Genomic DNA, 16,259 nt, shown 5'->3' on the forward strand with positions numbered 1-16,259 from the left:
CACTCTACCTTCCTTTGGGGCACTATCACGTGCAGTAGGAGTTGGAATCGTAGGATGTGCACTTTGCCTCAGAGTCTCATCCTTATTTGCCACATTGACTGCACTCAAAACTAGCAAATACATCATCAAGCACATCTAGGCAATTATCAATATCCTAACCACCAACACAAGCAAGATGTTCCTTCACTCTTTGTAACACTCCCCGTCAGTATGACATGGTAGTAGCTGCATCCCACCTCTTTGAGTCACCCCTACCTCCACAATTGTTGAAGATGCTTGTGTGGCTCCAAAATGTGTGCTTCACTATGGCTGTACCTTGCTGGAAATAGAGAAAACTAGCAGCAAAAGGGGGGGAAGGCATCAACTCTAATCAGTGTGGATAACAAAGAATGAAGAGAGAGAGAGGGATTGCTTGTTGGAAATAGTGAAAATCAAATGCAAATATGAGGGAAGATGGCTGCAAATAGTTTTGCAAATAGTGTGGATGGCAGTAGATGTGCAAGGGGCAAGTGAACAACAGCTAAGGAGAGGGAGTAGTAGAAAAATAGGGTGGAGAGCAAAGTAAAATACGCTAGAATTGCAAGCAAGGCGACAGAATACCTAAATTTAGGCAAAAACTAGGGTTTTACCTACATTGTCCCAAAACACTTGTCTTGGAATGCATTTTGGCTAGGAAACATTTCGGCCCACATTTTAGGACCGAAACATTTCTATATCAATCAGCCTAAAATGCCATTTCAGACAACTATGAAGTACACTTGAGATTCCTTTAATCTCCTTTACTCTCCAAAAGTTTCTTGTTGTCACAAGTGACCAGTGAGCCTATAAATCAATTTGCCCCTTGATTTGCTTGGGATTGGCTTTCACTATGCTCCTTGAGTGACAAATTCAGCCCCAAACTCAATGCTAACTGGCTAGCCTCTTGAATTTCCCTGAAATCTTCCAATTTCACCTACTAAAATTCATGCATTAGACCTTAGAATTTGAGCATGCTTCTTGAGGTGTTGTCAAACCCTAGTCTCTACTGTAAATTAGGGTTTATAGCAAAGAATCTATGAATTCTGCACCTCCAATGGCTCAAATGGATGGAATATATTGAGGAAATTGAAGAAATGGTTGGAATGAGAGAGAATGCCGATTAGAGAGAAAACCAAGTATGCTTAGCTATCTTATATGAGTGTACGTGTAATAGAGAATGTAATCAAAGCATAAGCCTCTGTATCTCTACCATCCTAATGAATCTGCTTAGGAGTAGGTGGTGGTGGTGCTCTAGCATTAACTGTAGCAAAATTGGAATCTGCAACATCCTTAACAATACTTACTTCTATTGTCTGTGCTACACTTGTAATTCATCGGGATGTTATGACATATCATATAAGCCTAGAGTGGATAGCTGGTTCAATCCAACATATCCTCAACAACCAATATATGGAATACATCATTGTTGGTAGCTGCCATCGATTGTTCTTGATGCAAAAGTTGCATGTATGGAGGGTAGATATGGTTGCTGGAATGCAAGTGCACAACTAGCAAAGAAGAAGCTTGAGAGAACACAACTTACGATTGCCAAAATATGGTAACACACTTGGGGGATACATCTTTGTCACTTAATGAATAAATTTGTTATGCATTGTTAGTCTCAATGCAAAGCTAGATGCATTTCCATGTTTTCATTACTATCTTGCTATGGAAGATGATTGTAGTGGTTGCAAGTTGGTCATGCTTTGTGTAGTGAGAGGGGGAAACTATATTCAAAAGAGGTTGCTGGATTTCTCTAGTCTCGTGGAATCATCCATCAATGTACCACATCTCACACACCCCAACAAAATGGAATTGCTGAATGCAAGAATTGAGAAGCTACTATCTCTTGAGTATAGTTTGTTGGATGTTGTCTGTTGGGATAAAGGCCCTTTATTCACCTCCGTGTATAGTACACGTGTATTATTTATTTGTACATGTGATGCACCCTTACGTGCCCTAAGTATAAATACATTATATTCTTTGTGTACCAACACATTTGTTGGTACACCCAAATCGAATTGTACTCTCTCTCTCTCTCTCAATCACTCTTACTTACTTGCTCACTCCTCGAGCTGCTGCTCACTCCTCCAGGTGCTGCACATCCACAACAACTGGTATCAGAGCCCAATGTTGTGCACGCTTGCCGAGACCAAGGCGCAGGCAGCTCGAGCCAGAAGGTCTGTGTAGCATAGGTCGTGCTGAAGACCAGTAGGGGTGACCAACGTGGACCAGGCGGGAGTTCGTGGTGACCAACAAGACGGCTGCAGGTTGACGTGAAGGACAAACTAGTGACAGGCGTGGGCGTGGACCAGGTGGCAGATGTTTGGGCAACGAGGACCAGGATCAGGCGGCGCATGTGGCGACTAGCGCGAGCAGTTGGGAAAGTGGCGTGACCGGACCTGGGGCAGGCGCCATGTCCAGCGGGGAGCGGGCAAACGACGACCTAACCGGCGGACAATCCAACGATAGGCATCAGATGCACTGGCGGGTCAACGGACCACCGCGTGCTTAGTTTTAAAAAAAATAAAATCTTTAATTTCAAAATTACCCCTTGCCTTAAAGGGGGTTCATGTGTGGATGCACAGGTTATAGATCTGTTCAAATCTGGCCTGAAAATTTGGGGCTTTTCCTAGATTTGATCGTGTCTATGCTTGGCAGTGGTATTTGTGTCAGAAATTGTAGACATTGTGCGTGTTGACCTTAATCAAATTGGGGATTTTGTCAAATTTGTTGAAATTTTACTCATTTGAGTAAAATTTCTTGACATTGGACCTAGAAAAATTGTGGCTTTTCATGCATTGGTGAAGTTTTGCTTAGCTGGGACAGATTGGCTGACATTTGTGCACTGTTGAACTTGGAATTGTGACATTTTTTGCAGAATTTGGTAAATTTCTGCAGTATTTGCCAGTGTCACAATTGGTTCATGCAAAAACAGCAGAGATTTATTATTGTTTGGGGAAGAAAAGCAGTGTATTTGCTGGTCCAGCTTGTGCTTCTGCAGTCCAATGCATTTACTCTTGTGTTCGTGATAAAAATGGCTGCAACTTCTTCTAGTTCTGACATTAAGAGTTTGATGGAAATCAAACGGTTTAATGGTCAGGGCTTTGACCTTTGGAAAGACCGTATGCAGGGCATATTGTTCTTAAAGGATTGTGAGGATGCTTTGTAGGAAGATAAACCCGCACAAATGTTTGATGCAGATTAGGCTAGAGTTAACAAAAAAGCTATGGCTTATATAAAAATGGGTGTCCTAATGACATTTTGATAGACACTAAGGGCTTAGATACATGTTATGCAATATGGGAGAAGTCGAAAACTACCTATGAGATCACTACACATGTTAATCAGGTGCATTGAATGTGCAAGTTGGTGAATATGTGGTTGGATGAGTCCAAGCCTATAGCTGAGCACTTGAGTGCATTTATTGGCATTTTAAATCAGCTCAAGGATGCAAATTTTGATTTTGATGATAAGTTGAGGGTGATCTTTCTGATCATGACACTGCTTGATTCTTGGGAGACCTTGGTGGTTTCTCTCAACAATAACCCCAATCTCTCATATGATGGTGTGAGGGGTTCAATCTTGGACGTAAGACTAGTGGAGAAGGCAGCAACTTAGCTTATAATGTAAGAGGCAGGAATGAAAAGAAAAATGCAAATATTGGACAGAGAAACAGAAGCAAGAGCAAAGGAAAGGAAAAGAGTGACATTACTTGCTATCAGTGTGGTCGAAAGGGCCATAAGAAGCCTAATTACAGGTATTAGAAGAAGAAAGAGGATAAGATAGATGCATCTAAGATAGCCAAAGGCAAGGTAAAGGCCAATGTGGCCTCCATTGTAGTCATAGAGGAGCTCTCGGATACAGAGGCTGATGTATTATGTGTAATTGATTATGATGCCCTTGAATATCACATGCAGGATATGTAGATTACCAAGGCTGATGTGATTGATGCACTTTTGTCATTGATGCACTTTTGTCAGTCGATGATGGTGTCACTCAGACTTGGATTGTAGACTTTGGTGCCTCTTTCCATGTAACTCCTTGTTTGGAGTGTTTCGTTATGTTTAATGCAGGTAGTTATAGAAAAGTATATCTTGGAAATAACCATGCTTGCAACATTGATGGGATTGACATTGTACACTTGTCTTTAGACAATGGGCAAGAGTTTGTGTTGAAAGATGTTAGATATGTGCCTGACATTAAAAAGAGTTTACTATCTGTTGGTCAGCTTGACTTGCATGGTTACACTACACTGTTTGGTGGTGGATTGTGGAAAGTAGAAAAGGGTTACATGTTGATTGCAAAAGGAACCAAGAAGGGCACTTTGTATTGTTTGCATTGTAAAGCTTTGAATGACAAGTCTCTTGCAGTTGCTGAAATTGGCAGTCACTTGGAGTTATGGCATAAGAGATTAGGCCATATGAGCCATAAAGGACTTGATGTCCTTACCTCTCTAAAGAGGGTTGATGGAAAAGGCTCTAAACTTGACTTTTGTAATGAGTGTCAGTTTGGAAAGCAAATAAAAAATTCCTTTTACTCTGGTGTCTCTCGTAAGTCAAATGTCTTGGACTTGGCGCATTCTGATGTATGTAGTATGCCCGTGAAATCATTGGGTGGTGCTGCATATTTTGTCTCCTTTATTGACGACTGTTTCGAAAAGATTTGGGTATAGCTGTTGAAAAAGAAAAGTGAAGTGTTTGCTGTTTTTAAAACTTTTCATTCATTTGTGACCACTCAGACCGATAGAAAGCTGAAATGCTTGAGAACTGATAATGGGGGTGAGTTCACATCTACTGAATTCAAGTCCTTTTGTGACTTGCATGGAATTAAGAGGGAGCTTATAGCTCCTTACAGCCCTTCTTCAAATGGCGTGGTTGAAAGATATAATAGGACTTTATGTGAAAGAGTGTGGTGCATGCTATCCACTGCTAATCTTCCTCATGAATTTTGGGGAGAGGCACTCAAAACTGCGGTTCACAATTGCAATCACTCTCCAAACAGGTCCTTAAATAATGACATCCCTGAGGAGGTTTGGTCTGGCAAATCGGCCTCATATGACCATTTACACATATTTGGCTGTGATGCTTTTGTGCATGTTAGAGATGAGCTGAGGAACAAACTAGACCCAAAATCCACCAAAGGCATCTTCATGGGCTATGGTGATGAGGGTGAATTTGGCTATAGAGTGTGGTTACCTAAGTTCAAGAAAATTATTCGCGTCTGTAATGTTGTGTTTAATGAGGCAAAATTACTGAAAAGTACTTCAGCCTCTAATGAAGACATGAAGAAGGTGAAATTTCAGAAATGCAACCACCTATTACTTCAAATGATGAGCCTCATAATGCTGTACCATAGGCTAAAACTGATGATCAACCAGTTATTTTTGAGCCAGATGATGATGGACAACAAATAGAAGCAGGAGGAGGTCATGGACAACAAGATAGACTTGCTGATTATGAAAATGCAGGTGCTGGTAATGAAAATGAAGGTGGTGTACAGCATGAACAACATGTTGAAAATGGCTTACAGCAGCCAATAAATGCTGAAAATAACATATCTCTAAATGTAGATCATTGGGTAGGCAGGTCTGCACGTTTAAGGAGGCAGCCACATAGGTATGACCCCTCTTTGCACTATGTGATACTTACAAATGAGGGTGAGCCTCTTACAAATCAAGAGGCCAAGTTATGCAAATTCAGCAGTAAGTGGCAGTTGGCTATGCAGGAAGAGATTAAATCTTTGTATGCTAATGATACTTGGGATCTTGTGTCATTGCCCAAAGGAAGGAAGCCTCTTCCAAACAAATGGGTTTACAAAGTAAAGACAGTTGATAGGGAAACCCAAGTACAAGGCAAGATTGGTTGCCAAAGGGTATGCGCAAAAGGAAGGGATTGACTTGGAAGAGGTCTTCTCACCTGTTGTGAAGATGACCACTCTATGTGTACTTTTTGCTCTCATTGTTGTATTGGACTTAGAGCTGTACCAAATGGATGTAAAAACAACTTTTTTGCATGGTGACATTGATGAGGAAATCTACATGAAATAGCCCCAGGGCTTTGTAGTTCCTGGAAAAGAGCAGATGGTTGAGCAGATTTGCAGAGGATCTCGGTATGTCTATGGGTATTGTAGTGTTAGGATGTGATAGCCAGAGTGCTGTGTATTTGGCTAAGAATGCCATGTATCATTCACGCACAAATCATATAGATGTGCGATATCACTTTATCAAGTAGATTCTGGAAGATGGTCCAATTACATTAACCAAGATCAAAACACAGGACAACCTTGTAGATGTTCTCACCAAAAGTCTAAGCAAGGCTCAGCATGAGCATTGCATATGACTAGTGGGAGTTGGTTAGAGGTTCACTTCGGACCTTGAAGTGGGAGGTTGTTGGGGTGTAAAGGCCATTTTATTCACCTTCGTCGTGTATTATTTAATTGTACATGTGAATGCACCCTTACATGCCCTAAGTATAAATACATTTTATTCTTTGTGTACCAACACCCAAATCGAATTGTAATCTCTCTGTCTCTCTCAGTCACTCTTACTCACCTGCTCACTCCTCCAGTTGCTGTACAACCGCAACATTGTCTCCTCTTCTTGATATCCCTCTGCAATATCGTGGTTGCATGGGCATGCCCCAATTACCACAATTTTGCTATGTAGACATTGTTTACTTGTCTTTTAAAGGTTTTCAAGTAATTTTGTTGGCATGAAAAAAAGCCGAGCATCTCAGATATAGCTAGCAAAGATGTAAAAGAGATTTCAAGATAACAATGCAAAAAAAAAAAAACCACAATTATTCAGTATGTTTCGACATTGTGACACAGTTTATGACAACATATTCTAAGCATGTTGCCCTTTCATTCACCAACATCTTGGTAGTTGCAACTACATCATTCTTGTGCTTCTTATGGATCGAAGAATAGATGGCATGGATAAGCAAAGGATTGTGTAGTGTCATTCTTGAAGCTTGCTTTTGCTAGTTGGGTGATGATGCAAACCCTTTAGATCACTTTTGGCTTTGTTCCATTTTGACGTTTCCATGTGTTTATGGGCATTTTGGACATCATGAAGTCTATAATCATGATAAACACACTATATTGTGACACTAGGAATGGATTAAATGAGTCTTTTTAGTGATAAAACATATGTCTATACCAACAAGGATATGCCCTTTGTATGAATAGATGGATGAATTAGTATGAAATAGATGGATAAATAAGCATAAAATATATGGAAAAGTTATTGTCTTGATTTGACAAGCATTGCAACCTTCTGTGATTTTTTTTTTTTTGTGGGAAATTTTGTACAGAAACTTTCACGTTATATGGATCTCCGGGTGAATCTATCCTGCAATAAAGGTATTTGAAACACATCTTGATCATATAAATTAAGTTTTAAAAAAAGAAACTATTTTGATAATCTTCTTGACCTTTTGTAAGTTGTGAGGCTTAGTTCTTAGAAATTTTGTTGTGGGTATACAATTTGATAAGAGGGCTGATGAATCCTAGAAAAATCACAAGTGTCTAGTTAGTGGTTGGATACAAAAGGAACTTGTTGCAGATCACAAGTATGATTGCAAAGCTGTAGATGTGAGCTGATGTTGAAAATTTCAATCAGGCCAAAAGGTTCAAGCTAAGGATAGTATTGACCCATGTTCTTAATATTTTTTCAAGGGGAGGATTGAAACATTTGAGTATCTTATGTTTTTAGCAGTTGCAGATCAATCTATGTGATTTTTAGTTAGAAGCTCCAAGAATTCGTTAGAGCTTTCCCTTCACATAAATTCATATGTTTGGCAATTAATTCCTAAAGATCTTGTTATGCTACAATACAATCTTACAGCATGACATCTGAATCATTTTCCTTTTTAGTTGCTTATCTTTCCTCCTTCCAAGATATAGCATCAACCAGCTCAAGTTTTGGGCCGATTGACACTGCTATGTTGGTATGGTTAATCTTGTTTACGAGCCACTAAACCTAAAAGTATGTAGAACAAGATGAGGGTCCCGCTCAACACATTGAACTGCACCCCGTCTATGCATGCTCATTGTTATAACCCGCCCCTGTATAAGCCTTGTTAGTGACTTAGGTAACTGAAGTGTGTCCGTGTGAAACTTTAGAGTTGTGTGGGAGTGAACAAGGAGATCAACGTGATTTGCGCCGCAAATCACGGGTGTGGGCTGCAGGGAGGAGCTGAACCATAGGTGGAGCTTCCAAGGGCATGCAACTGGAGTTCAACTCAGAACGGGCAAGATGAAGGAGAAGAAGGTAAAGTGTGTCTATTGTATGCCTTTTGGGAGAGTGGAGGAGAGCTATGGTGCTGTTCTGAACAGGAAAGAACAGGGAATCCATGACTAGCAAGGTCTCTTCTTGCTTCATCTTCTTTCTGAGAGCTTTTCTTGATGCCTAGAGCTTGGTTCTTGCTCCTGGGATCTAGTGTACCACTTTGAACAGCCCAAGGTGTGAATTTTCTTGGTCTATGGGCTGTTTTAGACTGTTCAAAACTGTCATAAACGGTTGGAGCCTTGATTGAGGGCTGGAATACACTGTTATTGATAGGGCTGAAGTGCTTCTTTAGCTTTGACAGGGATTTGACAGAAGTATTTGATGTAGGTCTTAAATGTAAAGGCTTCTACCACTACTAGATTGAAGCCTACATGTAATTTTGAGGATGCTGAAATAAATTGATGCCTTCACCTCAATTAGTTTTCTTCTACATCTTCTATTTCTTTAAACCCTTTCTCTTCCGTCTACTCCTCTCCTTGAATCTCTCTTCACCCTACTCTCTTTACCTCATGGTAGACTTTCGATCCCAAACACTCCGACCGTAGCTTCTCCATGGCATGTGGGATGCTATTGGACAAATGCGCACCTCCTCTGATCAACTGAGGGCAAAGATAGCTAAGTGGACATATTCCAGCAAAGGATAGGATATGCAAGCTCTGTGAGATCGAGTGCTTGAGATAGAGGAGCACTACATATGTAGATGTACAGTGTACTATGACATACATGGGGGATAATTGCCTCTTCTGTGAGGGCTTCAGCCCGCAATGTGAGGGAGTATGAGGATCAAAGATGACTAGGGCTTTTCCACTTGGAGCTTGAGGCATTGCACAATAGTACTGTGAGATAGGAGACCAACTCACCTAGAGGGACCAAAGTAGAAAATAATGACAAATTTCTTCCATAGATCAAATTTCACAAGGACTGCTAGTTTAGTAAAGAAAGATTCATCTTGCAAGACTACACCTATCCCAAGTTGTGAAGTCACACTAGATAGATCCATTGCACTTTGACGAGCACAATGATGTCAACCACTTGGTTGACGATTGAGAGACCCATACTATAGTTAAATCAAAGCCATCATTTCAAGGCACACAAGACTCGCCACTCGACACATTGGTAGAGTGGTTGTGAACCGCATCATAGTTGGGATCATGTGCTGATCTTAATATTTAGAGAGGAGCTACTATAGCTAGATAACTTGTACATACGGTTTTTAGACTTAGAGATATTTAGATCTTAGCCTTATATGAGGATGCATTTTTCTCTCTTTCATGATGGGATGGCATTGGACATACGTATTTTGGTTTTATCTCATCGGCCACATTGGCCTTTTGTTCCCCCCCCCCCCCCCCCCCCCCCCCCCCCCCCACACACACACACACACACCCACACCCACCCCACATGAAGATGTTTGAATCAATGGGGCGAAGTATTTACAATGGTCCTTCTAGCCATCCAAGAAGAATTAGAAACAGACAACAAATATGGATGAAGACAAAAGGAAACAAAATACAATGGTACAGGGACAAGAGAAGTAGATCATGAAGTCGACACAATAGGGGTGGAGGGAGCAACATTCATGCATGGAGTAGCCACCTCTTTGAGTATCACACCAACCAAAACCATGGACGTAATTTGCTATAATAGCAATCCTCGCACATGAGCTACATGGTTGTGGGTACTGGAGGCTGAGTTAAGAATGGAAGCATTACGAGTTTGCGAGATGTGTGATAGACTAGTCCATCACATAAAATGAAAGGGACAAGGATGATGGGATTGTAATGTGGCTATAGATGACATCTTGCCTAAAACCCAAGAATGACTGGTCACTTGTTGATGTGTCATAGAGGTCCATACTTGGGAAATGAAATCCCAAATCTATCTTGCAACTAGGCAAGAGATGAAAAGATGAGCAGTAGTTTCATCACATGTAGAGAAGATACATCTACCACGGGAGATCTTGCGACCACACAACACATCCCTTGTGGGAAGACTAACAATGAGAAGCCTCCATATTAAAACTTTTTTGGATACATTAACCATAGGAGATCTTACGACAAGTGTAGTTGAGTATGATTGTTCGATTCGGTCCAATCCGTGGACTTAGTACAGTACTAGATGCACACAAAAAATGTTGGATAAAATCCATTGTTTTGTATGGTCATTAGCTATCCTTGAGATAGAGTGTCACAAGGCATTATCCATCCAATACTAATATGATTTACAAACCACAAATGTCTTTGCTTGAGTTTTCAATACTAAGTCATAAACATGATGAGAGGTTGAGACAAAATGTAAATCCAAGATTCTAGTCACAAGTAACTTTCAAGATCTAATTTCATTTATAAGATTGATAACATGTACAATGGATCAAAAAAAGAAGCTAGTTGCAATGATGGATCATGGTATGGCAAGCCATAAGTGCCAAGCAACAAGTACAAAAAGTAGTAGATACAATAAGAAACTGAAAGTTAAGAGTCAAGATGAGATGTGTGTAATTTGAAGGCTTTATGAAGAGGCTTAGGCATTGTGATAGGGGTAAAGGTCATAGAGATAAAGGTAAAGGTAGGGGAAGGGAAATAAGAGGAGGTAAAGGAAGAGGAAATAGAAATAGAGCTACACATAGGGGATGAGACACAAGAGGAAGAGGAGGATGTAAAGATAGAGAGAAGTGGATGGAGAGATTTGGCATAGAAGAGTGGAGGAGCTTATAAGAGAGAGGTAGAAGAAGAGGAGGTGGTAAATGAGGTAAAGGTAGAGGTTAGTGAGGATAAAGCGGAAAAGGTAAAGCCAAAAATTGGTATTTTTAAAACACCAACTCAACCACAAAAAAAAAAGAGACGAAAACTAGAGGATTGTACCCATCCAATCGGATTGAATGGATCATACGATATGGATCTATTTGTGGACGGAATGTAACCCTGCTTGCGACCACGCAACACATTCCTTGTGGGAAGATCGGCCGTAAGAAGTCTCTATATGAAAGTTCTCCCCCGATAACGAAGCTTGAACTTCCATAGCGGAAGCAACCATTTGCATCACTTAGCTCTACTATCACCAATAGACCAAACTTTGTTTAATTGCTAATCAATTTGTAACCTAGAGGTACCCAAAAGCTTGAACTTCCATTGTTGAAGCAGCCATTTTCATCACTTAGCTCTACTATCACCAATAGACCAAACTTTGTTTAATTGCTAATCTATTTGTAACCTAGAGGCACCCAAAAGTACTAATGGACACAATGGAATGAGTAAACTTGAGAGTAACCTAGAATGACAACATTCTATACAATCTTGAAACTAAATCTTGCCATTCGATTGAACTTGTCTCTCTCCATGTGCTTCTTAGGCCAATCAAGCAACTTGAATGTGGCCAATACCTAAGCTTTTAAGGAATTAACTTCCTTTCTAAAATCAGGGGGACACCAAACATTGAAGTAGAGGATCTCGTGCCATGAGGCAATCAGCTGGGAAAGAAGAAGATTGTGTGAGTGGTTGTGTCGAATTCAAAACATTATACCATGATGCCTGGATTGTAATGCAGCCATGTGAGAGACCAATCACCTCAATAAAAGACCTAGCAATATTTGTCCAAGGATGATGTTGTATACATAACGATTGCAAGAGGGCCAACCACAAGTCTGTCATATTAATCTTGACAGCCAACAAGGCAGCACCACCCAAATGTTTCGATGTAGTAACATATTGCTAGGACACCAATACTTGACCCAGTTGATTTCCCATCTTTTTCCACAACATAAAGCGGATGGATTGCACCAATTCGTGCAGTGAATTTTGTGTCCAAGGAAGCAAAGGCAAGAAATAAGAGATTATAATTATCATGATCGCTTGTGTAACCTTCAATTGAAAATGTAGAGGCCAGCCTTGGGATTTCCAATACATAAACTTATCATGAATATGAGAATACATCGATCAAGCAAAGCACAAGGAGCCACATCCACCCCAATGTGATAACCCAATTGTCTAGTTCTCTCTCCTCGAGAACCAACCCCTCCCTGTCAAGCCAAAGCATGCATATCACTCTTTGTGTAGTTGATTAGAATGGATTTTTGTGCATTGATATATAGACCCAAAATCAGACCAAACAAGCTTTAAATATTCATTCCCTCTCCAAATTGGACCTCTCTGTCTAAGATTTATACATGAATCATCCACAAGAGACCGCCCCAAAATTTTAACCTCACTTGGAAGAGCCAATCTAATGATCTTATGATCAGTAGCCAACTTATCCAATAGGGACAGCATTGGATGAGTCACTATTGCAAACATGAGGGAACTAAGGGGGCATCCTTGATGACGGGAACCAAATAGAGCAATCCCTTTAGTCACCCCTCATTTTAAGTTATGAATGCCACTGCATCATGGCTGATGGTATTAATGAGAGATGCCATTCAAGAATTAAACACATGATAAATATCAGTTATTCGAAGAAAGGACCAGCTAACATGGCCAAAAGCTTTGGCTTAGTCTATCCCTATTGAACATTCAAAATATTATGCATAATATTGTGTCCCTTAATGAAACCATATTGACATGGGTGAATCAATTATGGGAAGACTTTCGGCAGCTTGTTAGCAATAATCGTAGAGAAGATTTAATACAAGGTTCGCATAATAGACACATGCCTCCACTACTTCAAACTCCAGGGGGGAGGAACCTTGGTTAAAAATGAAGCACTACAATCTTCCAATCCAACGGCATGCAGTCCAATCTCCAAACATGTTAACAAAGGCAAATCAATGGATGCGTAAGTTGTTTAATATAGACTGAAAACAGTTCATTAGGCAAGCCATCCTAGCTAGGGCTTTTCCTATCGCAAACAATACTTCCTTGATCTTTGCCTTAGCAATATCCGCCTCCATAAAATCTGCGTGTGGAGGCTTCACCTAGTCACACACCATTGCTAAAATATAGTGATGGGCAGCATGAACTGCATTAGCATCTCTTTTGGACCCACCAAACAATAAGGGGCGTCTTTGCACTCTACAGGTCAGTTAAGAGCCGAGATTATGGGGGAAGGAGAGGTGCAAAGTTCCAACTATAGCAATGAAGATAGATTGAGGCTCAGTGACCATAGGACCATAGAGTATGATAGATCATGGAACAAATGGAATCAAGTTCAAGGCTTGCCAAAAAACCTAGAACTTTGGTTGAGGAAGAGCCTTCGTGAATATACTCGCCGAGTTGTCTTTAGTTGGTATGTAAGACAACTCTATTTCTCTAGCTGACATTTGCTCACGGACATAATGGTAATGAACTTCTATATGCTCTGTGCGGGCATGGAAGATATCCATGGAGAAATGCCATCTTGATGTTCGGCTAATGCACCTCCCAATGAAAGTGGGTAGCAAGAGCAATAATACTCTTGATAGTAGTAATGCAAGGGATAGGGGGAAAAGACTCCTCAAAGTCAATTCCTTGCTGTTGGGTATAGCCATTGGCAATAAGGCAGGCTTTGTACCTATCAATAGGACCATCCGACTTTCTTTTAATTTTATTCACCTGTTTGGTACCTATTGCACGTTTGTTGTGAGGCAAGTCACATAGCTCCCAAGTATCATTTTGATAGATGGAATCAATATCTATCTTCATTGCTTCCACCCAATGATCATCTAAAAAAGCATCTTTATAACATAGAGGTTCTACATTGCATGTTGTAGCCACCCATGTTACCTTGTTCCCTATGAGCAGAGACTTGTGCGGGCAGCCAAAGAAAAAGGTTGCTTGTTGTCTTGAAGAGTGTCTAGTAGCCACCGAGAGACTCTTTTAGGCTGCTGAATTTCAACTTGTGTACTCCAAGTGATTGTGAATAGGGGGCTTCTCTTTGGACAAGGTATCATGATGTTGTTGTGGTTGTAAATCAGGTTGAATAGGCTGCTGTAAGGTATTTGTAGGTTGTGGAAATGAAGGTTGAGAAGAAGGATCAGCCATGGAACTATTTTGGAAAAATGACAGTTGGTTGTCAAAGATGTCTAAAGCATCAATAATAGGTTGCTTTTGATAGTTTAGCAAGGGGCGAGAAGCATTTTCAAGGAATAATCTTGCTGTAGAGGATTGATAATAGGTGGTATGCTTTTCTTTCAGCACCATACCCAATAAATATGTCACGAACAACCTTGTTATCCAGCTTATGCCTTTTCTAAGAAGGCACATGAGCATACACCAATGATCTAAAAATCCTCATATGGGAGAGAGAACCCTTGGAGCCAGCCCATGCCTCATAAGGAATGATGGTGCATGAAACTCTTGTGGGACACTTGTTCAGAACATTAGTAACACATAAAATAGCATCGAACCAAGAGGAATTAGGTAAATTCTTACTCGTTAGCATGCATCTTGCCATCTCCATGAGTGACATGTTCTTCCGTTTTGCTCCATTTTGTTGTGGAGAGTAAGGGACGGTACATTGACGATGAATATCTCGAGATGCAAGATACTCTGTAAATTGTTTGGAAAGGTATGTTGAGAATAAAGGCTCAGCGTTCCTTTTATTGTGTTTGGGTGTGAACACACCCTTTCACTTGTTGTACTTTATATATATTCAAAACCTAAAATGTGGTAAACTTGTCGTTGTATAGAACATCTAGTGTTGTGCTCACTCTCTCACTCTACTGCTCTCAACTCTCTGCACCTTCACTCTCACCTCAAGAACAGACTTCACAACAAACTGGTATCAGAGCACACATGTTGTGCACGCTTCCTGAAGCTAGTGACGGGTGTTAGGCGGCTCGATAGGCGAATAGGAGATTTAGGCACCAATCATCAGTATTCAGCAGGTGCAAGAGAGACAGATGGATCAACAGGTGTAGCAAGCAAGGAACGGACTGCACAACAAATAGGCGATAGGTTGACGCAAGCCAAATGGGACCTTCATGTGACTAGCCGGTGCAAACATGACTAGGCTCAGCGTGACGCGACTAGGCCTAGGTGACACGGTGACAGATTCAACGTGGACGAGACGGGCTCGGCGCGCTTCGATGGGACAGGCAGTGACCTGTTCGACAGGTCATCCGTGACCAGGCGGGTCACGAATCATACTCGATAGCCAAGGTTGTCAATTCTTTGAAAATTCATTTCAATTTTAACCCCCGCCACAACTGAGTGTTCATGGATACATGCACAGTGTGCAAGCCTGACTTGAAAAATTGGGGCTTTTCGTGGATTTGGGGATTGTAATGCAGAAGTGGATAATCTGACTTAGAAATTGCAAAATCAGTGCACATTTGCCCCTGAAATTTTGGGGCTTTTCACATTGAAGTGAAAATTGTGCACACCTAGCCCGAGAAATTTGGGGCCTTTGCAGAATTTCATCAATTTGTGCAAGAATTGCTTGGTATATGCACTTGGGTACTTAAATTGATGCAATTTGAATGGATTATCCTCTAAAAATTTGGGGCTTTTGATCCAAATTGTCAAATTTGTGCTTGGGAATGCCTTTAGAGTAGACATTGATGTGAAATTTTGGGGATTTCACATGTAATTGGTGGCTTGGTTTCTAATTGTGTCAGAAATTGCTTGAGGAGTGCAGCAAACGTCATTTTATCAAAATTCTGAAAATTCATTTGCACATCTGAAATTTCTGCAATCTTGGGATTTTCATTGCTGGTTGGTACTCTTGTACACTATGGTCACTTGTGTCACTTGTGTCACATGTGGGCTTGCCTTTGGTGATTGGTTAGTCAATTTGGGACTACAAATTATGATTGGAAACAGTGACAACAATAATCTTTTGCACATTAAGAAGCTTGAGGGTGCCCATAATTTTGCAATTTGGTAAAAACAATGCTATAATGTCTTGGTGCAGAAGAAACATGTAAAGCCCATCAAAACAAAGAGAATCAAACCAACAGACATGGAACAAGACGAGTGTGGGATGACTTGGACGAGCTTGCTCGCTCTACCATTGAGCTCTGAGTGTCGGACAACTT

General features: G+C 40.7%; 1 protein-coding gene across 2 annotated transcripts in view; it reads left to right on the forward strand.

Annotated features, from left to right (window-relative positions):
* Positions 1 to 16,259, forward strand: part of LOC148020861 (3'-5' exonuclease-like) — a 92,366-nt gene that overhangs the window by 36,616 nt on the left and 39,491 nt on the right. Inside the window, exon 5 of one of the 2 annotated variants that reach the window (XM_087698649.1) lies at positions 7,335 to 7,383. The exons of the other annotated variant lie outside the window; for it this stretch is intronic. Coding sequence (XP_087554775.1) covers positions 7,335 to 7,383 — 49 coding nt within the window. The remainder of the gene's footprint in view (positions 1 to 7,334; positions 7,384 to 16,259) is intronic. 2 annotated transcript variants of the gene reach the window in all.

Source organism: Lygodium microphyllum, chromosome 18 (genome assembly GCF_053477565.2).
Source record: "Lygodium microphyllum isolate KBCC chromosome 18, Lygodium_microphyllum_v1.1.10, whole genome shotgun sequence".
NCBI classification, from domain to species: domain Eukaryota; kingdom Viridiplantae; phylum Streptophyta; class Polypodiopsida; order Schizaeales; family Lygodiaceae; genus Lygodium; species Lygodium microphyllum.